The 27842-nt window shown below is 43.3% G+C and overlaps 1 protein-coding gene across 1 annotated transcript; it reads right to left on the reverse strand.

Moving 5' to 3' along the window:
• Positions 1 to 4098: 4098 nt before the first annotated feature.
• On the reverse strand, positions 4099 to 27767 carry LOC120020534 (heparan sulfate 2-O-sulfotransferase 1). Its single transcript, XM_038964243.1, has 8 exons — positions 27628 to 27767; positions 27319 to 27485; positions 8579 to 8823; positions 8123 to 8208; positions 7517 to 7655; positions 7210 to 7307; positions 6703 to 6860; positions 4099 to 6253 (listed from the first exon to the last, which is right to left on the reverse strand). The coding sequence occupies exons 2-8, from the start codon at positions 27440 to 27442 to the stop codon at positions 6027 to 6029; spliced, it is 1077 nt and encodes a 358-aa protein (XP_038820171.1). The 5' UTR covers positions 27443 to 27485; positions 27628 to 27767; the 3' UTR covers positions 4099 to 6026.
• Positions 27768 to 27842: the final 75 nt, after the last annotated feature.

A 27842-nucleotide genomic window follows, 5' to 3' on the forward strand; every position in this document is an offset into this window, starting at 1 on the left:
ATTTTCCCTGACACCCAAAATTACTCGTTATATTTTGAATGCTTAGCAGGTCAGGGAAATTGTCTAATTTACCCACTTATCAAGAGAACATCCCTGGTCATCCCTACTGCCTCTGATCTGGCACTCACTAAACACAAATTCTTTGTTTCTAAATTATGTCTGACTGTTGAAGTGTGCCCCTGGCTATAAGTAAATAAAAACAAACAAGACAATCGTTACGTCTTGATTGCTTAATATAAGGAATCTGAGTTGATTTATACTTTTACTTTTATATTTTAGCAATTACATTTACTTTTGATACTTAAGTATATTTAAAACCAAATACTTTTACTCAAGTAGTATTTTAGTTTAATCAAGTATGACAATTGGGTCATAGAGGTTTCACTTCTGATTGACATCATCTTCTTCATCATCATCATTCATCATAATAGGATGCCTGAAAAGAAAATGGAAAAAAAGGTGGCAGTAGTATAGTATATAGCGGTAACCTAATACACTGTAGTAGTACAGAAATAGCTGCAACAAGACAGAAAGAAGCAAGTCCATGTGTAAGCTCAAGAAGAGGGAATGAAGAGGGCACGAATAGTTGTGAAGAGGGCACAACAAAACCTTTACCCCTCAGGAGACTGAAAAGATTTGGCATGGGTACCCAGATCCTCAAAAAGTTCTTCAGCTGCACCATCGAGAGCATCCTGACCGGTTGCATCGCCGCCTGGTATGGCAACTGCTCGGCATCTGACCGTAAGGCGCTACAGAGGGTAGTGCGTACAGCACAGTACATCACTGAGGCCAAGATTCCTGCCATCCAGGACCTATATACTAGGCGGTGTCAGAGGAAAGACCATAAAATTGTCAGAGACTCCAGTCAACCAAGCCATAGACTGTTTTCTCTGCTACCGCACGGCAAGCGGTACCAGAGCACCAAGTCTACGACCAAAAGGCTCCTTAACAGCTTCTACCCCCAAGCCATAAGACTGCTGAACAATTAGTCAAATGGCCACCGGACTATTGACCCCCCCCCCCCCCCCTCCATTTGTTTAGTACACTGCTGCTACTCGCTGTTTATTATCTATGCATAGTCACTTCACCCCTACCTACATGTACAAATTACCTCAACTAACCTGTACCCCCGCACATTGAAAAGTTGAAGTTACATCAGACCTCGCTCAGTCTCATAGATGACACTGTAGACTAGCCTTCATTACAGGTCCTGGATCAATTTGGTCATTTCACAGATGACAAGAGAGAGCACACTATTTAATCTCATGAAGCAGGCCCCAGATCAGTCTGGGAAGTAGCACAAAGGGAGAAAGCATAATGGCACTCAACAGGGGTGTTTCCATTCTGCTGATTCTGTTGCAAAACATTTCTTAAACTGAAGCAAGCGGAACAAGACGGGGAGGGATTTACCTGAATTTGTCCAAGAGAAACTCCAAACAGTTGCAAAACGTTCCATTGTGAACCAGAATTGTTGGAATGAATACACCCCAGGGCATTACCTGTTGAGACAGTTATGGGAAAAACAGACAAGTAACTCTTAGAAATAAAGATGCTATCTAGAACCGTAACGTTTCCAGGCAGAACCTTTCCACCCTACGAAGAACCCTCAAAGAACCTTTTACGAAAGAAACGGGGGTTCTACAAGAATTCCATCAGGCCTAATTGTGGCTTGAACAGAGGGTAGGGAAACCCTTTTTTATTGTGTCACATTGGCAAATCCAGGAATCTGTCGTAGGCTACCTAACGATGGGATTACTGGGAGATTGGTTCAGTAACTGATGACTAGCATAAGATTACCTGGGCCTGTCTGGGTAGAGTTTAGTGGAACCCTGGGCCAGGCTGGGTAGAGTTTAGTGGAACCCTGGGGCAGGCTGGGTAGAGTTTAGTGGAACCCTGGGCCTGGCTGGGTAGAGTTTAGTGGAACCCTGGGGCAGGCTGGGTAGAGTTTAGTGGAACCCTGGGCCAGGCTGGGTAGAGTTTAGTGGAACCCTGGGGCAGGCTGGGTAGAGTTTAGTGGAACCCTGGGGCAGGCTGGGTAGAGCTTAGTGGAACCCTGGGCCAGGCTGGGTAGAGGTTAGTGGCACGCTGCTTCGACCATAGAAACATTATTAATTATATGGCTTCAACAGTGTGCATCAGCAGCCCTGGGTTGGAGCCAATATTTTCCCTAGTTTGGAAACCCCTGTGTCTCGATTATGGATTTCAACCATGGATTGCATTTTATTTGATTTATTTTTACATATAGATATTTGATCTCCATTGCAACACTATTGACAGATAAAGGTAACCTAGAAAAGCAATTTCCTTGTGCAGAAAAAAACAAGTACACCCCTAGCATGAAATATCGTCATGTAGGCGTTTCTTGTAACTGTCTATCAGTCTCTTCCTTCGACTGGGAGGAATTTCTGGTCACTGTTCCTTACAGAATTGCTTCAACTGTGTGATGTTTGAGGGATTTATTGCATGTACAGACCGCTTCTAGTCCCCCCACAGCATTTCAATAGGATTGAGATCTGGGCTTTGATTCAGCCATTCCATAACCCTCCATTTCTTATTTTTGAGCCATTCAATTAAGGATTTGCTGGAGTGTTTTGGATCAATTGTCCTGTTGCAAGATCCAGTTTCGGTTCAGCTTCAGCCTTTTGACAGATGGCCTCACATTCTCCTCAAGTATTCTCTGGTACAATGTGAATTGATGGGTGATTCAATGATGGCAAGTTGGCCAGGCCCTGAAGCAGCAAAGCAGCCCTAAACCATAATGCCCCCTCCACCATGCTTTACGGTTGGTATAAGGTTCTTCTGTTCAAAGGCAGTGTTTTGTTTTCGCCAAACATGACGTCTGGCATTGCGCCCAAACAACTCCACCGTTGACTTGTCTGTCCAGAGCACATTGTTCCAGTAGTCTTGTACTTCACCCAGGTGTGGTCTGGTAAACTTCAGTCGTCCATTTATATCATTTTTTTGAAAGCAGAGGCTTCTTTCCTTCCTGACCTCCCATGTAGGCCAAGTTTGTGCAGTCGCTTTCTGACAGTTGACTCATGCACTTCGACATTGATTGTTGCAAGATGCCTGTAGATCCCTTGATGTTGCCCTGGGGTTCTTAGAGACTTCTTTGAGCATCTTTCGGTCGGCTCTTGGGCTGAATTTGGTGGGACGGCCTGTCCTAGATAGATTGCCAGTGGTCTGGAATTTTCTCCATTTGTAGATGATCTGTCGGACAGTGGAATGATTGACTTCAAATTGCTTGGAACAGGCTTTGTAACTCCTCCCAGACTCTAGTCATCAACAATCTTTCTTCGGAGGGCCTCAGAGAGCTCTTTTGATCTTGGCCTATTTATGTATTTAATTAGGCAAGTCTATCACACACCTGTATCGTTAAGACCAAACCAGACCACGTTTCTGATCTTTATGTACCCTCCAAGTTACTCTGACTTCTAATCATTTGCACCTGTTTTGGTGCACCGGATTCTAATTTTAGCCATTTGATGGGATGATACAGGTAGGGGTGTACTAACTTTTTCCACACAAGGAAAATTGGATTTCTGTTTATTTTAATTGCATAAATGTGTTATTTGTCACTGTTAAATGTTCTATTAGGTCTATTTGTCAATAGTTTGAAATTAACATTAACTATCCATATGTCCAAATATATCAAAGACATACTTTTTCACAGCACTGTACATACACAATTGCATGCATACCTCATAACACTATTGGCAGTTGCCAGTGATGGTATAGGGAGGGTTGGATCTGGTCTACACTAACAATACAAGCATTGCAGTGGTGCAGTCATATGACCTCAACCTATGGAACAAAGATTTGATTTGAGGCTAAAGCTATTTTGAGTAGCTGTTTTTTTGAAACACCTAGCCTGATTCATCTCTTTTAACTTACAGTATCCAAGTGTTCATTTGCTGTTTCCATCACACACACCACATCACCATGGACTGGATAGTGTCTCCCGTAGATGTCTTCACTCCAGGCAGGGTGAAGACACGATAGCTAATGAGCTCCCTCTACAGTATGCAGCAAGAACAGCAGCCTTTAACATTTTCATCGATCAATGTACTAATGAAGAATGACATTAAAAGCACTCAGTCATGGGCATTTCAGTTTTTAAATGTGTGTGTGTGTGTGATATAACAAAAACATGAGAACGACAGAATAACAAAAACATTGTGAGGTTGACATTCCAGCAGATAAATCTGCAACAGAGAGGGAGAGAATGTTTTGAGGTGTCTAGGGAGGAATACACAATATGCCATGTAACAAAACCTACAAGACTTTCTGTTTAACAGACCTTAAAAAGGGACGCTTCACCACTTTTGAACCTCACATATTCATTACCTCTAGCACCGTACAGTAACAGTGTTCTGTAGTAAAAAAAAAAGAAGATGACTAAGAAAATGACTCCTGATGTCACATGGTGAAGTGCCTCTTTAATGACATGAGAACACAAGCAATGTGTCTGACATGATCACCATTGTTTGGTTTTTACTGCCTGCCTACCATCCCAACATTACAACTCACCTCGGGGAGTCGACCTCTCTTTTATAGTCCCCTGTGAACAAAATCCCTTTGCTTTTAGTACTTCTGCTGCCTCAATGTCTGGGCTAGGGCTTGATTAGTTGGGAAAGTCACTTCTTCACAACACTTTTGTAGGCTGTTCTAGTGCTCCAGCACTGCAGTCACTGTTGCTGGGCTGAGTCACAGAGATGATCTGATCAGTGTCTGTATTAAGGCCATCAATAGATGAACCGAAATTGGCATTAGCAGTGTCAGCAGTTAGCAGTGTCAGCAGTTAGCAGTGCACACATGGGTTAGGTTAGGTTATAGTCTTACATAATAACCATACAAATGTAATGAAAATGGGTTGCAAGTTATGATCCTAAGGGGAATAGCAAAATAACATCTAAATTCAGTCATGAAATATCGTGTCAAGAAATTCAGCAAGTTCATGAGTTTAAAGCAGCAAAACAACAGACTTGGGAGATCTTTGGGTTATGACAGTGAAAGCACAAAAATAAAATGGTCTCTTGCCAATATAGAGAAAATAACAAAAGCTGAGAGAAAAATCTATAAAAATGGCTCATTAACTAAATGTGTTATACCAGAGCTGAAATAAGTTAATAATAGTAAGTCCTCTTGATATAGAATAACTGTTTGATCCAGATTGAAATTAGTATTATGTACAGCAACTAAATGGTCAGTTGTCTGTCTTCTTCCATAGTTTAATTAAATCATGTGTAAACACTTCACATTCCACCTAGCAATAATCCAAACGGGTGAAAGAGTCAGAAAACAACTAAATAAGTATAGTATAGTATCAAACACTTAATAGTAGTACCACAGTCGTGAACAGGGTGCATCTGTCACTCAAGTCTATGGAGGTCACAGGATTTAGATTTTGGAAAAACGTCTGCAGTTCATATAGGTAAACTCCAAGATAACATAGTAGTCAACTTTTAAGTTATTAGTGGGAGGGTTACAACATAAAAAAACTTACACCCTCTTAACGTATAAAACTGGGTCGACAATGTTCCCATAGACAACGATAGTAAAGTAGAATAAACCACAAAAACGAAACCAAACAGAACACGGCCAATAAAACCCCTCCCCCTGCACGGAAAATATAAATCATGTGATCAGAAGAAAGAGAACATGGGCAGCTGCCAAGTAGACTCGTCTCCTGTCATGTGTCCATCGAGCATACCACTCCTGTGACCTTTCACCTGGAAGTATAAAGGGAGTCCTGGACCTGGGATGCTGGTGGGAACATGACCTATTGGCATTATCTCGCACCAGGAAGAGGCCACTTCCTAGTTCTGTCGGCTACTATGGAGACGAGGAGGAGGAGTCAGTTAAGTGGGCGACATTCAGAAACTGCTGACTAACGTCCAAATAACATCCAACACAGACAGTTCCTCAGACCCACTGATTATATTAGTCTTCCTCTTCTCCTCTGTCCAGTGTATGTGACTACGGGATGAAGCCTAGATGAATGGTCCATCTTCCATGTGCATTAGTTAGTTCGTTTTGGGGTAGATCTTCTCGTAGAAGAAGTTCTGAGCCAGCAGGTAGAGTTCCCCGTCCTTCTCCCGGACGGCGTGAGCCCGAACAAACTGGAACTGCTCCAGGGCAAACTCGTAGAACTCGTTCTCCATCTTCCAGATGGCCGACTGCTGCAGCTTGGCGATGGACTCCTTGGTCGGCGGCTTCTTCTCACTCGTCTTCCTCAGATGGGATTTCTTCCCTGTGGGGGAAGGGGCATATGGCATCACTACCAATCCAGGTGGCCCTTGGATTTTTGTTTTTAGTTAAAAATGGTATATAAAAAAAATATCTAATGTAATGAATGTAGAGGCACTTGCATATTTTTAGAGCTGTTAAAAAGGTGAGAATTGCTCTAAGGGGAATAACAAGTGAAAGTGTTGTTTTGTTTGCACAGCAAATCACCTCTCATGTGGCAAAGGTACAGCTAAGTGCACGTTCAGAAATAAGTACGTAATCATTCCACATACGATTTACAAAGACTCAAAATACATATTAATCTATTTGAGTATGCTGACACTATAATTTAAAAAAAAAGCTTTAAAAAGACAGAAAACAAATAAATCAATTTCTGCTTAGTTGACAAAGTAATGAATAAAGTCAATGTAAAAGGTCATCTCAAGAGGCATGGTGGTGTCTCTGGTACAGTACCTGTTCTGTAGAGCTCTGTGGCGCCCCTGAAGAAGCGTGGCAGCGCCGCCTCCAGCATCATAACAAAGTCCTCCAGCTCCTCTGTCACCCCCACCAGCAGGTACTCATTGACCAGGTTATACTTGGCCTGCTCCAGGGCCCAGTGACTGCCCACGTTCCTACAAGAGATGTCAATCAATCATGTAATCCATTAAATGCATTTATAATTTTTTTTTTTCATCAGCTGTACATCAGATGTTGTTTAGATCAAGCAAAATAGGCTAGTCTCGCATTCTTAACAGATGAGCTAGAGAGAGGAGAATGATACATATCACAAGAGAGAAAAAGCAAATAAAGGCCTCTAGAAAAGAAAGACATGCAATATAGCATGTCTAATGGAGGTGTTATATTTTAAAGGGGTTCATGTTTGGTGTTCTACTGTTCCTATATCAGCCCATTAAGAAGTGTGTAATGGGGTTAAAGGTTAAGAATGCTTGTTGTGGATGAAACGTAAGGAGGGGTACATACCAGCACTCAGAGTAGTGACCACAGAAGAAGGGGATCTGCAGCCACAGCTTTTCCGGGGCGCAGTCTGAGCCTCCCGCCGACACACACTCATCAAAGGTCTGAAATACATCAATGACAATCAAAGACAGAATTACCTATGGAAGCGTGTTCTACTGTTGAAAATACATTGTATATATAATAATAGTTTGCTGGGATTTTTTTCTCCCAGATTGTAGCTTTAGTGTAGGCATAATGTTAACAATATTTTACAGTGTTAATCACTAATACACTAGTTGGTACAAAATAATCAGGAGAATTGCAGACTGACCTTCTTATCCCCCTGTTTCCGGCGCCGCAGGCCGGGCCGGTAGTCGTCCCCAAAACGCAGGAAGTAGTAGTAGGACACCAGGCGCTCGATGGGGTCACGGATCACATTGATGTAGATGGGCTTCTTCTTTACTCCTAACCTGGGTCAAAACAGAGAGCTAGTGTAAGAATAGATGGTATAATGAAATGCCACCCGCACGTTACGATGCGCCACAAAGATCATGTGTCATTAAATCTAAGATGATCTATGAATACACAAGATGTTAATCTGGGGCCTGTTCAATAGGACCTGGATCAAAAGAGAGAGATAAGAATACAGTCCATTGTATTTAACCTAGAGAGATCCTTTAATGACATTATATCAAGATGTGAATCTGGGCCCTGTTCAATAGGGCAGTGTTGCAGATGTAAAGCTTCAACCTGCCATGACACCACCCCTTTTCACATGATTTAAAGACATATCCCTTCTATAGAGAGTTGCATTCTATCTGGTCTGAATGTTGCACTCTAATGTTGTATTAATGTAGTATTCTATAAGACCACAAGGGAGAGACAGCAGCAACAGTCTATCTGGTAAGACGTGTTCTGCAGTGGAGGGGGCACTCACTTTGTAAAGTCCAGGAAAGAAACGTGACCGTGGTAGAACGCCGGCTTCATCTCCCTCCACTCGGTCACGTTTTTCACAAACCGCACCTGAGCAGGTAGACAAGACAATTAATACATGATATGTGCCAATGCAATCCCTTCTTCAATATCACCCTCCCACTTTCCCCCCTCGCTATCTCTCCGTCTCTCGCCCTCTTCCACAGAGGTCAAACATTGCCACATTAGTGTGCGATCAGTGACAGCTGGTGTTACATTAAAACGGAGGACTGGCTCATTTTAATGGCTGGAATGGAAGAAACCCATTGTTTGACATCTTTATATTCATTCCATTCCAGCCATTTCAATGAGCCTGTCCTACAATTTCCCCACCCACCAGCCTCCACTGTGTGCAATATTTCTCTAATCAGCTACGAGTGCCATTGACCGTTGAGATTTGCCTCTGGCCTCACCCTCTCACCTGGTCCTGCATGGACATGACTGGGTTGTTCTTGGTGGTGTTGATATGCAGCACGTGGTAGTGGTTCTTGCCACACAGGTCGTAGGCGATGTTGGTGAAGGAGGTACTGGCCGTCTTGGGCACGCGGTTGTAGATAACCACCACGTCCTCGCTGTCGGCCACCGAGGGGGCCTCCCGCTCCCGTAGGCCGTCCTGTGTGTGCCGCTGCTCGATCTCACGCACCTCGTGCCTCGCGATGGCCCGCTCTGCACAGAGGAAGAGGAGGAAGAGGAAGAAGAGTTAAAGGGATAGTTCACCCACATGAGGACCTATATTCTGTTAGCAACAGTGTGCAAACTATCCTTTTACCAGCCTTCTGAACATAATATAAAGAACAGAAAAAAATAAACAAATCACCAAATTCACTGAGAATACATGACATTGTATGAATAATACTCCAAAGCTTCATTATACCTGTCAAACATAGAGAACTGATACTGTGTACTGGCCTTTGGGGTGCGCTTGGTGTGGGGTTTGACCATTTATTTAGATTCCTCATGCCTTAATCATTGTTAAAGAGATTCTCCGGTCCTTTTGTATACTTTTTAGCCAGTAGTTTTAAAAGTAGAGCTCACGAGCTAAAAGTGGTCCCCAACCACATCATTGTTCCCTCTCTTGCTACAGTGTGTGCATCTTGCTAGCGGCCACTCAAATGGGTAGGGGCTAAAGCTTATTGTCTAGAATGGGTAGGGGGGGGGGGGTATAAGGAAAATGGCGCAGCACAGATTTCAGAAAAACAGTCACTTTCAAACTAGGGACTTGGTGTCTAATTGAGGTAAGACACTAATTCTGCTTGTATGAACTAGGCATACACTGACACATCCAGCCCAAAGTGGGAGGTTTAAAAAAAATACTTAGTAGTCACTAAAGTTCCAGAGCATGTCTTTAAGAGGTTTGGTCCAAATCGGATGTGGGGTACTATATTTATTAAATATTATATGAATCCTATAAATTGAAAATGGCCAATGTGGGTGCAATCAATTAGCTTAATTCCTCAGTGTTCAAATCATCTTTCAACAAAATAGCCTTTCAGGAATGCTAATCTTATGTTTCTAACTACAGAAAAGATTTCAGAACAATCGGAGATGGTGGGTGTCGGACTCCACTTTCTTGTGGTTTTTGGAGGTGGAGTCCTTTGTGTCACACCACAGCCTGGAGTCTATTCCTGTTATATCTCACCTCTGTGTAACTTAACAGATGTGTCTGAGTATGCATGGCCTAAATACTGTCCTCTTTCTGGGAATGGGAATACTGTGTCCTCTCTATATATAATTTAGATTTGAGTCATTTAGCAGACGCTCTTATCCAGAGCGACTTACAGGAGCAATTTGGGTTAAGTGCCTTGCTCAAGGTCACATTGACAGATTTTTCACCTAAACGACTTGGGGATTCGAACCAGCGACCTTTGGGTTACTGGCCCAAAGCTCTTAAACACTAGGCTAACTGCTGACCTTACATTTCTATCTGATACAGCTACTGTATGTGACTAACTGTGAATAAACAGACAACGCTGTAGGCCTGAGCCATTTCCGTTTGGCTTTCCTATCCCAGGTCTAAATCAGTCTCAGATTGACTAGTGGTAACACTGGCTCAGATCTGTGCTGGAACAGATCAACAATCCAGCATCTAATACTCATGGGAACGCCAAGCCAAGCCATGCCAGGCCATGCTGGCAGCTGGCACAGAGAATAAGATGTCATCTGTGATCACGCTGCACTCCCAACCCCCCAACCCCCTTTACCATCCCCACATACACAACCCCCCCTCCCTTTTTACACCCTCCCAGGCAGCTGCTAATGTCCCACTGATCAAAGCTAGCCGCTAACCAACCGTGCTAGCAACTGGTGCTAGCCACGATACTGGGCTGTGACAGGCGGCAGTCTATGGTCGTCTGTCGTCATGATGAACATAGATAAATATGGTCATAAGTAACACCCAGAATGTATAGCTAGGAGAGACATCTATCCACACGTCACCTAAAGCACAAAGCCATAAAAGAGCAGTTATCATTTTCATATCAGTACGAGTGTTGATCTAGGATCGGTTTCACCTTTTAGATCATAATGAATTAGATTATATGGACAGTTGGAGACCTGTTCCTAGATCAGCACTCCCCCTCAGATGCTAAGGCTGCGTTTAGACAGGGAGCCAAATTCAGATTTTTTTCACCAATTGGTATTTTGATCAATCAGATCAGCTCTGAAAATGATCCCAAAAAAATGGGATGCCTGTCTGAACGCAGCCTTATGTGGAGCCCAGATCTCTAGGCCTTAGCGTATTCCCACAGCGTGTCCTAACATTGGAGACAGTAGTCACGGACTGTAACAACTGAATCAGGATCAGCACTCCCTAGCCCTAAAACATAACGAGCTGAACTTAAACAGGCCCCAAGCCACTAGTTCAGGGCATTGTGTTCAGTGCCAACAATTAACAGGGAGGTACAGTTTATTGTAGTCTACTGTGTTGAACAAGCTTAGTTAAAACCCCACTGTGTCCGAGCAGAGGGCGCCACACACACACACACTTAAGCTAATGGTTGAGTCTGAGGTTATTTAATTAGTAGACAAAGACCCGCTCTGTATTGATGAATCACTCTGACCACACAGTGTGCTTCCATTCAGTCACCATTTCCGTTGGTTCCCCCTCGCCATTTCCAGCTAATTATGACCTATGGTGGAACTGGCAACACAGTCTTAAACACTACAGCAACTAAGCCGATGCCTATTGTTCTGAATACATATTCTAAAATGCCAGCCGAGATAGCAATATTTACTAAAACAATTTCACGCTAGATTAGAATTGCCCATTTCCAATCATCATTCGTCTTCGGCGGGAAATCCGTGAATATGACAGTTTGTGGTGTGTTATGGTGTCTCATACGATCTTATGGGATAATAAAAACCGGGGAGAAGATGATCCTTTCTCCAGGCAGCTCATACATCCATCATACTCCGCAGCTCTTCATCCCTGAGCGGGTTAGCCCCTCGAGCACAAGCCTAGGCTGAGGGGTAATAGAGAGCCTGAGAGCTAGAAGCCTTGTATGGTTCTGCTTCAGTAGCGCTGGATTGCAAAATCAATGGAGTACGACAGGGAGGAGATCTAGGTTGCTGCTAAAAAATAAATAAATATGAAGTGGTATTTTTTATTTATTTATATACAGTAAGCTTCGATGCGGCCTGTGGCACCTGCAATATTTGTTTACCAGAGTGCATACACAGCCAGGTGGTAATAGGAGTGTGTGATTAGTAATTTCAAGCATATTGTACAAGGGACCCTTGGGCTAGCCTTTCACAGCTGCAGGAACTGGGGATTCAAAAGGAGCCTGTTCAACCAAATGCTTCATCAACGACTGTACAGAACTACTGTTTCAAACAAATGTATGACACAGACACCTCATCACAATCTTGCAGTGTTTGCAAATAAATGACGGAGGCACCATGAGTTACAATTTAATTCCTTAAGTGCTCTTTTTAGGACAGATTACCGTAGCTGGGGGGGGGGGGGTTCCTGGCTTGGAGACAACTGCTGCATTGATGGCCCATGAAAGCTCTCATTCACGTCTAGCCTGGCGGCTAAGGTGTAGACAGCTGGGAGAGAGACGGCTGGGCCGAGCCGGGTGAGGACACAAGGCAGAAAATGAGAAACGACACTCGGATGGCTAGTACAGTTTAGCCCAAGCAAGTGGAGATATTTCGCTGGCATCAACAGAGGTGCAGTGGAAACTGAATAACTAAGCACTCACATGCTCTATTTCCACATGCCAATATAAATCTGTATGTGGAAGCAGCCCATTTCTAACAGACAAGGTATCTTGTTAAGTAGCCTATTTTCCTCATGGGAGAAAACACACACATCTATGGTCAGTGAAACCAGACCAAAAATCTTGTCAGCAGACAAAACATGCCCTGTGCAGTCAGTTTTTAGGGAGGTTCTTGATTGGGACTGACTAGAACCTTATTACAGCATCAATACGAGTATCACAATAGAGTGCCATTGGTCATGCCCTGTGGTAGTGGACCTGACCAATGGCATGGTTTTAGAAGCCCTCTTGGCTGAAGATACAAAATGTTGGGGTTTTTAACGCAAATTTCCTGCAATTCTACACATTTTGCCATGGCTTATGCCAGTGGTCACCAACCGGTCGAGCGATCGACTGGTCGATCCTCTAGGCACTCCTAGTCGATCACCAAAATGTCTGTAGAAAAGCAAACGATAAAGGCTCCTTTATTTTTATTTGACTTTGCACTTTTGCCGGAAGGTGCACTTGATTCAGAAGCCCTGCGCGCCAGGTAGCCAAAGTGTTCCTATTTTTAACCATTTCATTTGTCTGAAGGGACAGACTCCACCTACCCGGCGGACCAGGAGCGCTGTAGTTAAATCAAGTGCGCCTACTGCGCTGGCCAATCGGATAGCTTCAATCACCATGCCTATAGCTTCCAAGAACCCACAGTTGGATACTAGCCTGCATGAGATTTCATAACTTTTAAAACCATGACCAGATAGAAACTGTCAAAGAAAAAAAGCATAGAGCTGCTGTTTTTATGAGTGAGTTATTTGTTTTTATTCAGCACTGTCAACACTTTTTTCCCCAACACTTTCACAAAGCATAACACTTGCTTCTCACTACCTCTTCTTGCACAGCAGCTGCAAATAATTAGTAGCCACGTGTATCGATAGGCTTGTGTTTTTATTATTAGCAGCTCGCCATGTGTATTTTAATATTGAGGAATATTTCACGTTCTCTAGTCAAAGGAACAACATGAATTTGTGCATGAGGCAGAAGTCATGTGGTGCAATTCCAGTAGCCATCAGGAGGAGGACGGTGTCCTCTCTGGTCAGTCTCACCGGAGGAAAGGAGAGAACAGGGACAGTGAGAGGCAGACCCTCTACTGCCCTCTCCCTCCCTCCGCTGAGACTGACCATCAGCTGCAGGTACCATCATTCCAGTCAAATAAAAAAGCAAATTAATTTCAATTTATGCAAAGCTGTGCATCGCAAGTGATACACCAACTGATATATTCTGTTATCAAAGCTCGAGTTATGAAATATAATATGGTCTTAGCAGAACAATATTAGCAGGCCAAGCACAACGCCAATAAGCTGTGACAAAGTTTATTCATGTTGCATAGGCTTACATTTTTTAAGTCAGGTTTTTATTTAAACATTTTTTCCCCCATTTTTTTAATTTTTAAATCTGAGTGGTAAATGCTTGCTTTTTGACTGCGAAAGTGATCTTGACTCAGAAAAGGTTGGTGACCACGGGCTTATGCTATCGGAGTGACTCAAACATTATAACAAAAATCAAATGGGGGCCCCATGCCATGGCATTTTTGGAATTGTAGATTCTCCCATCTAGTGGTGATTGTTAGTTCTCAAAGATGATCTTAATAAAAAAAATATATTGTTCCATTATATTTTCTACATACTTTACATCTGGTTTTTAGTTTTTACCATCCCCAAAATTATTAGGGTTAGTTTATGCTACACTGAACAAAAATATAAAACACAACATGCAACAATTTTTAAAAGAGTTACAGTTCATATAAGGAAATCAGTCAATTGAAATAAATTAATTAGTCCCTAATCTATGGATTTCACATGACTGGGAATCCAGATACGTGTCTGTTGTCACAGATACCTTAATAAATAAAAAGTAGGGCGTGGATCAGAAAACCAGTCAGTATCTGGTGTGATCACCATTTTCCTCATGCAGCATTTGCCTCACATCTCCTTCACATAAAGTTGATCAGGCTGTTGATTGTGGCCAGTGGAATGTTGCCCCACTCCTCTTCAATGGCTGTGTGAAGTTGCTGGACATTGACGGGAACACGCTGTCATACACGTCGATCCAGAGCATCCCAAACATGGTCAATGGGTCTAGTGAGCATGCAGGCCATGGAAGAACTGGGACATTTTCAGCTTCCAGGAATTGTGTACAGATCCTTGGGACATTATCATGCTGAAACATGAGGTGATGGCGGCGGATGAATGGCATGACAATGGGCCTCAGGATCTCGTTACGGTATCTCTTTGCATTCAAATTGTCATTGATAAAAAGCAAATGTGTTTGTTGTCCTTAGCTTATGCCCGCCCATTCCATAACCCCACCGCTACCATGGGGCACTCTGTTCACAAAGTTGACATTAGTAATCCGCTCGCCCACACGACACCAGAAACACCGTCTGCCATCTGACCGGTACAGTTGAAACCAGGATTCAGATGAGCTTCCCTGAGACGGTTTCTGATAGTTTGTGCAAAGATTCTTCAATTGTGCAAACCCACAGTTTCATCAGCTGTCTGGGTGGCTGGTCTCAGATGATCTCGCAGGTGAAGAAGCCGGATGTGGAGGTCCTGGGCTGACGTGGTTACACGTTGTCTGTAGTTGTGAGGCCGGTTGGATGTACGGCCAAATTCTCTAAAATAACATTGGAGGCGGCTTATGCTGGAGAAATTAACATTCAATTCTCTGGCAACAGCTCTGGTGGACATTCCTGCATTCAGCGTGCCAATTGCACACTCCCTCAAAACTTGAGACATCTGTGGCATTATGTTGTGAGACAGAACTGCACATTTTAGAGTGGCCTTTGATTGGTGCACCGGTGTAATGATCATGCAGTTTAATCAGCTTCTTAATATGCTACACCTGTTAGGTGGATTGGTTATCTTGGCGAAGGAGAAATGCTCACTAACAGGGATGTAAACACATTTGCGCACAAAATTTCAGACATAAGCTTTTTGTGCGTATTGAACATTTCTGGGATCTTTTTATTTAAGCTCATGAAACATGGGACCAACACTTCACATGATACGTTTATATATTTTTTCAGTGTGCACGAATATAGGGGAAAAACTGCCAGTCCCTGGTACAGAAAAGGTTGAGAAATGCTGGTGTAGTTAGTATGTCTAGTGTCAATAGTAGGATACATTAAGTATGGTACCAAGCTACTGTATCACTGCAAGCTTAGCACAGACAATGGTACCTTAATGCTAACATAAGGTAATAATCATAGTTAACTTAACCCTGCAATTTTTCTCTGCAATCAAAGCTCATTTTATCTGACAAGGTGAGCTTATACGATATCGGAAAAAAAGACAGCTTCAGTTCCGCCCATCAAAAACGGGCAGTTATTTGAGATGATAATTTACACAGATGACAGGCTTTACAGGCTAATAATTCTATGCCTTGGCAAGGGCTGCTCTGTGGGGTGGACAATTGATTTGTCTAGATCTCTTGGCAGGACTTGTCATTGACTAAGCAGGGCAATTAGCCTACTGCTTGAAATAGGGGGAAAATATCAGGTTCTGTCAATAACACTATTTATCCAGAATCACAGGAAGAGACAGCAGCCATTTCTCCATGTCCACCACCACTTAAGAAATGGTACGGCAAACTGTTCATGTGAGAAACTGTATTACTGTCCAAATGTAAAAAAAATAACATCACAGAAATAAACAGCTTACATAACAATGCAGGTGTAGGCTAGTTATTGTACAACACAGAAATGTGATTCTCTCCCCCATAAGTGTTAATAATGCATAGACAGGAGTCCAGGGAAAACTCCACAAATGTTCGGGCAATTCTGAGGGCAGCTATTTATAGGACAGATGAGGAGTGGCTAATAGGTTAATAGGACCCAAAGCTCCACAGAGGAAGCCCAACAGAGAACTCCAGTGTCGTTGATGTGAGATCAGATCCATCATCGGCTGTCATAGCAACCAAGTAGGAGGAAGGAAACGGACACCAAAAATGTTCCTCTATGGTCACAAGCGGTTCTCAATACTACTCAAGAACTATAGCCTGGTTAAACCAGACTGAACAATGGAGAGCGCAGCGTTCAGTCTGGTTTAACCATGCTACATGAACTATGGCAGCAGCTAATGAATTGATTGAGATCATTCATGAACAAGAACATCTCAAGTGTTCCAACTGGCCTTTCTGTGACATACCACTTCTGTGGTGAGAGGCTGTCCCCACTCCCCAGAGTCTCGGCACACTGTGTGCGAGACTGCCAGCACTCACAGTGCATTGCAATGCCGAAGAGAAAGTCTGACAAGGAGAGCGGGCCACAGCAGCAGAGAAACTTTCAGTTCCCCCCCAGAGTTGATAGTACAAGATGCACTGTACCACAGCAGATGAAAGCCAAGCCAGGATAGAGTACCACAGTATGAGTCATAATACCTATAAAACCTAGCGATCAAACAGGAAATGGTTCCAATCTTTTCCCCACCGTACATTTTTCCCATAGGGGATTTTAGAAACACTTAAAATAAGGGCTGTGTTTCATGTAGACTTACCCTGGCGTGATGTTTTGACAAGGTGACTTATATTCGTCTGTATTTACCCCCCAAAAATGAAATGCTAATTATCTGCTAATGTGGCTATCATAAAGAACTACAAATGTCATGATGATCTGGACGAGACTGCCGAATCAAGGCAAAGGTAAGAATCTCTGGATTAACTATCTAATGTTAGCTAAATGTAGTAATTAATAAAAATTGGCTACATTTCTTTAAAATGACAATTATGTGAACTGTCTTGTGTAAGTTTTAAATAGACACAATACCTGTTAGCGAAAGTGTCAGCTCGAGATGACGTGCAGGAGCTTGCAGGGATTTGTAGTTTTGCATGATGTCTACTTTGACGCAAATTAGCATTTTCGAATCAAAGTAAATAGAGACGAATATATTGATAAAAGTCACCTTTTCTGGTTATTATGACACCTCCACTGTGAGGCTCTATTCGGCTGCTGTATACAAGATGGAAGTTATATGCAAGACAGGAGGAGCGGAACAGTTCAGCCAGACTGCCTTATCCCTCTATTCTCTGATGAAATTGGTTTTAAAATGCTGCAGGCATGTTTCTCTCCCCTCCTTTTGTTAAGGCTTATGATGTGAGCAGCCAGGGATTTAAATATTTCTGTGTTGAGATGAAAATTAAATCTCACCACCCCCCACCCCTCGTAGCTTTGAAGCGGAAGATAGCTTTTGGATGTAAGTTGGAAATTGGGAAAGGCCTGTTTGGCCACAGGGGATTAGCATCTTGCACTACAGTAGCATCCCAGGCTCCAGATAAAGAGGCTGTTTATGGTTATTGATTAGCAAAGGAAGGACTCTGATGAAAAGTAACATGATTATCAGTTATAATGATGCTTGGTATTCTTACAATGCGTCTACAGAAGCTCTGTTACAGCTGGGTCTCTCAGAGGGATGTTGATCAGTGTTATAAAAGCGATAAGTCACCCACCTGCTTTCACGCATGCTTAACCACACCGACCGCATCGTTCGTCAAACCCCTTGGAAACTCGACAAGGGAACACTGCGGCGCAAGGAGAGCGGTCTCAATTACACTCCGGGGTGCGAAACAGTTCATAGCACCGTGATTAGCCTGTCAGTCATCCGCAACTGTGCACGGAAATGTAGCACAGAACTTCACGGGAAAACATTCTTCTTTAGAGTGCAAGCCAATGCCCATAAATACACCAATCAGGGCCCTAACTGCTCGAGCTTAGGGCCATTAGTACTCTGCCCACACCAAATCCATTCCTGACACCTGTGTTTCCACAGTGGGATCCAATCCATTAGGCACTCAAATGGCATGTTTCAGAGTGCTGAGACACATAGAGATGTCCAGTAACCACTATTTAGTGAATACCAGCAGACTGCCAGTGTATGTCTCCATTTTATAACCCTGGGGGAGGCTAAAAACAGCTCCATGGTGTCAAAAGGAGTTCAAAGGCAATCTGAGTGCTCCGGATAATGGTGAAAAAGAGAAAGAGCAAGAGAAAGAGAGAGTGTAGGAGTTGAAAGTGAGGAGATGGCTGAGGTGTGAACTTGGTGGCGCAAGAGTTTGATCAGAGGGAGTCAAGTTGGCCACTTCTCAATTAACCTACTAACGAGGCTAAATGAATGACAACCAGGCCTCGACCAGAGTCCTACTTGATACACGTGTAATTAACACCAACGGAAGAGTTGGTCTTTTTTTTTTTACCCCTTTTTCTCCCCAATTGGTAGTTACAGTCTTGTCTTATCGCTGTAACTCCCGTATGGACTCGGGAGACGCGAAGGTCAAAAGCCATGCGTCCTCAGAAACACAACCCTGCCAAACCACACTGCTTCTTCACACAATGCTCGCTTAACCCGGAAGTTAGCCGCACCAATGTGTCGGAGGAAACACTGTACACCTGGCGACCGTGTCAGCGTGCATGCGCCCGGCCAGCAACAGGAGTCGCTAAAGCGCGATGGGACAAGGACTTCCTGGCGGGCCAAACCCTCCCCTAACCTGGACGACGCTCGGCCAATTATGAGTCACCTCGTGGGTCTCCCAGTCGCAGCCGGCTGCGACACAGCCCGGTATCGAACTAGGATCTGTAGTAACGCAGCTAGCACTGCGATAAAGTGCCTTAGACCACTGCGCCACTCGGGAGTCCCGAAAAAGTGTTGGTCGTTGAGCAGAAGTTGATGGATATGTAGGCTACAGCTCAGCGTTCAACAGCACAGTGCCCACGAAGCTCATCACTAAGCTAAGGACTCTGGGACTAAACACCTCCCTTTGCAACTGGATCCTGGACTTCCTGACGGGCACCCAGGTGGTAAGAGTAGGCAACAACACAACACGTCTGCCACACTGATCCTTAACACTTGGGCCCCTCACGGGTGTATACTTAGTCCTATCCTGTATTCCCTGTTCACCCACGACTGCATGGCCAAACACGACTCCAACACCATCATTACGTTTGCTGAGGACACAACAGAGGTAGGCCTGATCACCGACAACGATGAGACGGCCTGTAGGGAGGAGGTCAGAGAATTGGCAGTGTGGTGCCCGGACAACAACTTCTCCCTTTACGTGAGCAAGACTAAGGAGCTGATCGTGGACTACAGGAAAAGGCGGGCCGAACAGGCCCCCGTTAACATCAACGAGGCTGTAGTGGCGCGGTTCGAGAGTTAAGTTCCTTGGTGTCCACATCACCAACGAACTATCATGGTCCAAACTAGAGGTCGACAGATTGATTTTTCAACGCGGTTAACGCAAAAACACAGTGTTGGAGAAGAAAGTAAAAGTGAAATATGTGCCATGTAAAAAAAACTAACGTTTAAGTTCCTTGCTCAGAACATGAGAACATATGAAAGCTGGTGGTTCCTTTTAACATGAGTCTTCATTATTCCCAGTTAAGAAGTTTTAGGTTGTAGTTATTATAGGACCATTTCTCTCTATACCATTTGTATTTCATAGACCTTTGACTATTGGATGTTCTTATAGGCACTATAGTATTGCCAGCCTAATCTCGGGAGTTGATGGGCTTGAAGTCATAAACAGCGCTGTGCTTCAAGCATTGCGAAAAGCTGCTGGCAATCGGAGGAAAGTGCGGTTTGAATGAATGCTTACGAGCCTGCTGCTGCCTACCACCGCTCAGTCAGACTGCTCTATCAAATCATTAACTTAATTATAATAAACACACAGAAATACGAGCCTTAGGTCATTAATATGGTCAAATCCGGAAACTATCATCTCGAAAACAAAACGTTTAATCTTTCAGTGAAACACGGAACCGTTCCATAATTTATCGAACGGGTGGCATCCATAAGTCTAAATATTTCTGTTACATTGCACAACCTTCAATGTTATGTCATAAGTATGTAAAATTCTGGGAAATTAATTAGGGCCTTGTTGTGGTCTTCACACAGTTCGTAACGAGCCAGGCGGCCCAAACTGCTGCATATACCCTGACTCTGCTTACAATGAACACAACGAGCCAGGCGGCCCAAACTGCTGCATATACCCTGACTCTGCTTACAATGAACACAAGAGAAGTGACACAATTTCAGGCACCGCATTGATTATATGCAACGCAGGACAAGCTAGATAAACTAGTAATATCATCAAGCATGTGTAGTTAACTAGTGATTATGTTAAGATTGATTGTTTTTTATAAGATAAGTTTAATGTTAGCTAGCAACTTACCATAGCTCCTTGCTACACTCACGTATCAGGTGGTCAGCCTGCCACACAGTCTCCTTGTGGAGTGCAATGTAATCGGCCATGATCGGTGTCCAGAAATGCCGATTATGAAAACTTCAAAAATCGGCCCTAATTAAATCGGCTATTCCAATTAAATCGGTCGACCTCTAGTCCAAACATACCAAGACAGTCATAAAGAGGGCATGACAAAATCTTTCCCCCTCAGGAGACTGAAAAGATTTGACAAGATTTGGCACCATCGAGAGCATCCTGACCGGTTGCATCACCGCCTGGTATGGTAACTGCTCGGCATCTGGCCGTAAGGCGCTACAGAGGGAAGTGCGAACTGCAAGGTACATCACTGAGGCCAAGCTTCCTGCCATCCAGGACCTATATAATAGGTGGTCAGAGGAAAGCCCATAAAATTGTCAGAGACTCCAGTCACCGCACGGCAAGCAGTACCGGAGGGCCAAGTCTAGGACCAAGAGGCTCCTCAACAGCTTCTACCCCCAAGCCATAAGACTGCTGAACAATTAATAAAATCGCCACAGGACAATTTACATTGACCCCCCCTCCCTTTTGTACACTGCTGCTACTCGCTGTTTATTATCTATGCATAGTCACTTCACCCCTACCTACATGTACAGATTACCTCAACTAGCCTGTACCCCTGCACACTGACTCGGTACCGGTGCCCCCTGTATATAGCCTCGTTATTCTTATTGTGTTACTTTTTATTATTACTTTTTATTTTAGTCTACTTGGTAAATATTTTCTTCTTCTTGAACTGCACTGTTGGTTAAGGGCTTGCAAGTAAGCATTTCACTGTGAAGTCTACACTTGTTGTATTCGGCGCATGTGACAAATAAAGTTTGATTTTGATTTGATTAGTGTATCAGGATTTTGACTTTTTATAATGTTCAGATTCATTATTATAATTGAAAGCATTCAAACGTCCAAGACGTGAACTAGGAACTTGACCACATCAGCGATGATATACTGGTCCTCCTAGCACTGCACTGAGATGGACTTTTCAAAGCCATGCTCAAGGCTACTGTCAATCACATCAAATAGTATAACTCTTTTCAAAGTACTTGATGTCGGTCTGTGGATGGCAAGGTCTTTTCATGAGCAAATTCCTGTCCAGGGCACTCAGCAGTAAGGAGGTTGGTGCCCAGTGTGGAAATGGAAGATAATTCAGGTCCGACTCTTTAAGAAGTCGCAGGGCAGGCAATGAATGAATGTTGAGCAGAAGGCATTCCTACATCAGTGTCACTCTCTCCAAACACATTCACAATGCATGTACAGTACCCTTTCTCCTCTGTATTAAAAGGCCTCTCTTTCATGTATTATTAAAGCAGTGTAAGAAATAAAAGACAAAACCTCACTTAGGATTTTTCACTCAGGTACAACGCGAGAAAACAATTCAACCAAGCTCTGGCAAACCAACCACAATCATTGAGCTTGCTGTAACATCGTGGCGAGTGGGAACTTACTTAGCTCATTGCTCCTCATGGAGCAGCAGGTAGCCTGGCGGTTAAGCGTGTTGGGCCAGTAACTCAAACGGTCGCTGGGTGGAATCCCTGGGCAGACTAGGTGAAAAATCGAATGTGCCCTTGAGCAAGGCACTTTACCCTAATTGCTCCTGTATGTCGCTCTGGATAAGAGCGTCTGCTAAATGACTAAAATGTAAATGTTGTGGAGACTGGTGTGGTGGTTAAATGTAGATACATAGTTAGTTACATGGGCCATGAGTTGACAGGTTTATAAACAACGCTTCAATTTACACTGCTCTTAGCAAGTATAGCATATACACCCATCTAGAGTTACAGCCAATGAGGAAAGCACACCGTCAGCCCCACCTCCACGTGCTAATGTTAAACTTCACGTTTCTACAAAATGTACCTAGCTGGCATAAGAGGACGCTACAGGAAATACAGTGCATTCGGAAAGTATTGAGACCCCTTCCCTTTTTCCACATGTTACGTCATAGCCTTATTTTAAAATGGATTAAATACAAAATGTTCCTCGACAATATACTCGCACACAATACCCCATAGTGACAAAGCAAAAACAGGATTAGACATTTTTGCAAATGTATAAAAAAAAAATAAAAAAAATGATACCTTATTTACATAAGTATTCAGACCCTTTGCTATGAGACTCGACACACACCTGTCCACATAAGATCCCACAGTTGACAGTGCATGTCAGAGCATAAACCAAGCCATGAGGTCGAAGGAATTGTCCCTAGAGCTCAGAGTCAGGATTGTGTCGAGGCACAGATTTGGGGAAGGGTACCAAAACATGTCTGCAGCATTGAAGGTACCATCATTCTTAAAATGGAAGAAGTTCGGAACCACCAAGACTCTTTCAAGAGCTGGCCACCCGGCCAAACTGAGCAATCGGGGGAGAGGGGCCTTGGTCAGGGAGGTGACCAAGAACGCGATGGTCACTTTGACAGAGCCCCAGAATTCCTCTGTGGAGATGTGAGAACCTTCCAGAAGGACAACCATCTCTGCAGCACTCCACCAATCGGGCCTTTATGGTAGAGTGGCCAGACAGAAGCCACTCCTCAGTAAAAGGCACATGACAGCCCGCTTGGAGTTTGCCAAAAGGCCCCTAAAGAACTCTCAGACCATGACAAACAAGATTCTCTGGTCTGATGAAACCAGGATTGAACTCTTTGGCCTGAATACCAGGGGTCACATCTGGAGGAAACCTAGTACCATCCCTACATTGAAGCATGGTGGTGGCAGCATCATGCTCTGGGGTTTTTCAGAGGCAGGGCCTGGGAGACTAGTCAGTATCGAGGGTGATGTACGTAGCAAAGTACAGAGAGATCCTTGATGGAAACCTGCTCCATAGCACTCAGGACCTCAGACTAGGGCGAAGGTTCACCTTCCAACAGGACAATGACCCTAAGCACAAAGCCAAGACAACGCAGGAGTGGCTTCGATGACTGGAGTAGAGGTCGACCGATTATCATTTTTCAACGCCGATACCGATAGCAATTATTGGAGGACCAAAACATCCGATACCGATTAATCAGACGATTTTTTAAAATGTATTTGTAATAATGACAATTACAACTAGAGGTCGACCGATTATGATTTTTCAACGCCGATACCGATAATTGGCGGACCCAAAAAATTATTTGTAATAATGACAATTACAACAATACTGAATGAATCATCAATAAAATCAATTTAGCCTCAAATAAATAATGAAAGTGTAATATGTGCCATGTAAGAAAGCTAACGTTTAAGTTCCTTGCTTAGAACATGAGAAAGCTGGTGGTTCCTTTTAACATGAGTCTTCAATATTCCCAGGTAAGAAGTTTTAGGTTGTAGTTATTATAGGAATAATATTTCTCTCTATACGATTTGTATTTCATATACCTTTGACTATTGGATGTTCTTATAGGCACTTTAGTATTGCCAGTGTAACAGTATAGCTTCCATCCCTCTCCTCGCCGCTACCTGGGCTCGAACCAGGAACACATCGACAACAGCCACCCTCGAAGCATCGTTACCCATCGCTCCACAAAAGCCGCGGCCCTTGCAGAGCAAGGGAACTACTCCAAGTCTCAGAGCGAGTGACGTTTGAAACGCTATTAGCGCACACCCCACTAACTAGCTAGCCATTTCACATCGGTTACACCAGCCTAATCTCGGGAGTTGATAGGCTTGAAGTCATAAACAGCTCAATGCTTGAAGCATTGCGAAGAGCTACTGGCAAAACGCACGAAAGTGCTGTTTGAATGAATACGTATGAGCCTGCTGCTGCCTACCATCGCTCAGTCAGACTGCTCTATCAAATCATAGACTTAGTTATAACATAATAACACACAGAAATATGAGCCTTAGGTCATTAATATGGTCAAATCCGGCAACTATCATTTCGAAAACAAAACGTTTATGCGTACATTCTTCATTGATGTTTATGGTTAGGTACAGTCGTGCAACGATTGTGCTTTTTTCGCAAATGCGCTTTTGTTAAATCATCCCCCGTTTGGCGAAGTTGGCTGTCTTTGTTAGGAAGAAATAGTCGTCACACAGTTCGCAACAAGCCAGGCGGCCCAAACTGCTGCATATACCCTGACTCTGTTGCAAGAGAAGTGACACAATTTCCCTAGTTAAAAGAAATTCATGTTAGCAGGCAATATTAACTAAATATGCAGGTTTAAAAATATATACTTGTGTATTGATTTTAAGAAAGGCATTGATGTTTATGGTTAGGTACACGTTGGATCAACGAGTCCTTTTTCGCGAATGCCCACCGCATCGATTATATGCAACGCAGGACACGCTAGATAAACTAGTAATATCATCAACCCTGTGTAGTTAACTAGTGATTATGATTGATTGATTGTTTTTTATAAGATAAGTTTAATGCTAGCTAGCAACTTACCTTGGCTTCTTACAGCATCCGCGTAACAGGCAGGCTCCTCGTGGAGTGCAATGTAAGGCAGGTGGTTAGAGCGTTGGACTAGTTAACTGTAAGGTTGCAAGTTTGAATCCCCGAGCTGACAAGGTAAAAATCTGCCGTTCTGCCCCTGAACAAGGCAGTTAACCCACCGTTCCTAGGCCGTCATTGAAAATAAGAATGTGTTCTTAACTGACTTGCCTAGTTAAATAAAGATGTAAAAAAAAAAACGGCCAAATCGGTGTCCAAAAATACCGATTTCCGATTGTTATGAAAACTTGAAAATCGGCCCTAATTAAATCGGCCATTCCGATTAATCGGTCGACCTCTAGACGGGAGAGACCTGAAAATAGCTGTGCAGCGACGCTCCCCATCCAACCTGACAGAGCTTGAGAGGATCTGCAGAGAATGGGAGAAACTCCCCAAATACAGGTGTGCCAAGCTTCTAGCATCATACCAAAGGAGACTTGAGGCTGTAATTGCTGCCAAAGTTGTTTCAACAAAGTACTGAGTAAAGGGTCCGAACACGTATATAAAATATGATATAGAATTTTTTTTTTAATTGAAAAAATTCTAAAAACCTGTTTTGCTTTGTCATTATGGAGTATTGTGTGTAGATTGATGAGGATTTTTTTTAAATGTAATCAATTTTAGAATAAGGCTGTAATGTAACAAATTGTGGAAAAAGTCAAGGGGTCTGAATACTTTCCGAATGCACTGTATGTCACCAGATAACACAGATGAAGCTAGCTACAGGACACATGGATCGTTAAAGTCATGGGGTGATTTCAATCCATGCAGACTACCAAACCCCTCACAATTAGCCTGGAAGCAAATCACAATGGCTTCTGCACTGGAGACTTCTAGTAGGAAAAGTGATTCAGCGTCTGAGTGAAGTAACAAGCAGATAAGAAAATAAGTTGGAAATGGGCAATATTGGAGTGTGCCCCCCCCCCCCAAAAAAATAGGCTAATAAATATACAGCTTGCTTTCTCAATGTAGACGGGAGAAATGCATCAGCACCTGGTTGGACAGCAAGTGGTGTCTATCATGTTGCCTGCCTCAAACCTAGGCTATTTGACTCTGCAGGATATAATTGACAGCTCCAGTTTACAGAGACGTTTGCCCTCTCTAGGCATCAATCAGACGCATTGTCAAGTCAATAAAATTCTTTGAGTAGGCTGTAATGGAAAAGACAGCTCCCTTTAGGTCTTGTTTCAGCATCTTGTGTTTTTTCACTCCAAAAGAATTTAGATATTCCCTGTGTTGTTTCAGCAGTTGATTTTGATGTCTACCCAGAACATTCAGATATCCTCCCAATATTTGTTATAGAACCACCATGATAATTAATTCTGATCAGTTTGTTGAAATGAGCAGGTTGTTTAGAACACATTCTTTTGGAACTCATGTTTTACATTAATAAAAGGTTTCTGTGGCACAGCACACTACAGCAAGGACATTTCTCAGAACGATCAATTCCACCATGCAAATGTAAAAGGTTGTTGAAAATAATAATGCATACATAGAATGCACATTGAACGGTCCGAAATAGTGAACTTTTCTAATCCCCACGTAGTGCATGTTTACATGAAATCACCTTGGAATGGCCATCATTCAAATCTTAAGCCTCTCTCCACACAGCTATTGTTGTCTCCTTGCATGTTCTGTAAAGAGGTATCTGAAGCTTAATGAAATAGGAGGTAGAGCCCTTCTGCCGTAACCACATGGTCTCTGGTCCAAGCCCGGCTCCAGTTTACACTCAATTGCTAACTTGGTGGCAGCGGTGGTATAACCATGCAGCTCTAAAAGGCGTTATACACGGGTTGCTTTTTTTTTTAAAGTGTAATGACCTCTGCTTTACCAAGAGGTCTGGACCTCCTCCATGGCCAAAAGCTGTACTGCACCAGCCCTATAACTGCTGGGTTGATGGTTCAAGCCTAGTTGTCCCCCCTCAATTACTACACTATCAATCATTAACCCACTGGAGGGATAATGGTGCCACAGGTTCTACTTGCTGTTCACACATGATCTGGTCAACCATATGATAAAAGAGGGCAACCTCGTTATACAGTAGGTTTGTCAAATCGTTTACTAAACCTACATGAACATTTCGTTGATGTTCCTGGGTTGCACGTTGTCCTCAAAATGCCAGTTTGTCACTTCCCAAGGGGAGCGCGAATGATGTCGTCACAAGTCAACCCCAAATTGGCAACCAAGCTGACAAGGTGTTCAGCAATGATTCAACCCCTACTGCATCTCACGGACACATTTACCTACGGCATGATGAATAAGGACAGCTTGACCGCAGTCTTACCTAGCTTTCCCCGAGACTCCTCCAGCTTCTGGATTTGGTTCTCCAAGAAGAACATGGCCACTGCGAATGCCAACAGCGCCAGAAGCTGAAACTTGGGCGGTATCATGATTCTTAGAAGCCCCATCAAACAATCCAGTAAGAACAGGTCATTCCAGGTTTAGAAAATACTACATAAAAAGGTAAATGAATTGTCAATTACAGAGCGAACGAGTGTCTGTTAAAACCCTGGTTGTGCAGTAGGAAACACACTCAGGTCCAAATTATGTTTCATACTGTAATATACTCTCATTAAAGAGAACTGAATGCAACCTCAATGCCGTCTTCTTGATGTTGAGATGTCCCCCACAAGGGTGTCAATAGAAGCGGGCTTGTGTTCCTCGGTCTCGGCGAGTCTTTCTCTGTAGAGCTGTCCCGTTCAGTTCACTTAACACGCCTACCTTCGTCGGAGGACTTATTACAACAAAACCCCTATTGGTGAAACCAACAATCCACTAAACGGAATAGGCTTTTCATTCGTCAACAGT

Source organism: Salvelinus namaycush, chromosome 25 (assembly GCF_016432855.1).
Source record: "Salvelinus namaycush isolate Seneca chromosome 25, SaNama_1.0, whole genome shotgun sequence".
NCBI lineage: Eukaryota > Metazoa > Chordata > Actinopteri > Salmoniformes > Salmonidae > Salvelinus > Salvelinus namaycush.

Bases quoted from the DNA above. Each gene is read 5' to 3' on its own strand.
- LOC120020534 (XM_038964243.1), bottom strand. From the start codon at position 27,442: ATGGGGCTTCTAAGAATCATGATACCGCCCAAGTTTCAGCTTCTGGCG. The intron at 8,824-27,318 runs GTAAGACTGCGG...TCCTCTGTGCAG, and splicing joins GGAGTCTCGGGGAAAGCTAG to AGCGGGCCATCGCGAGGCAC. The intron at 7,656-8,122 runs GTGAGTGCCCCC...GTTTTGACCCAG, and splicing joins TCTTTCCTGGACTTTACAAA to GTTAGGAGTAAAGAAGAAGC.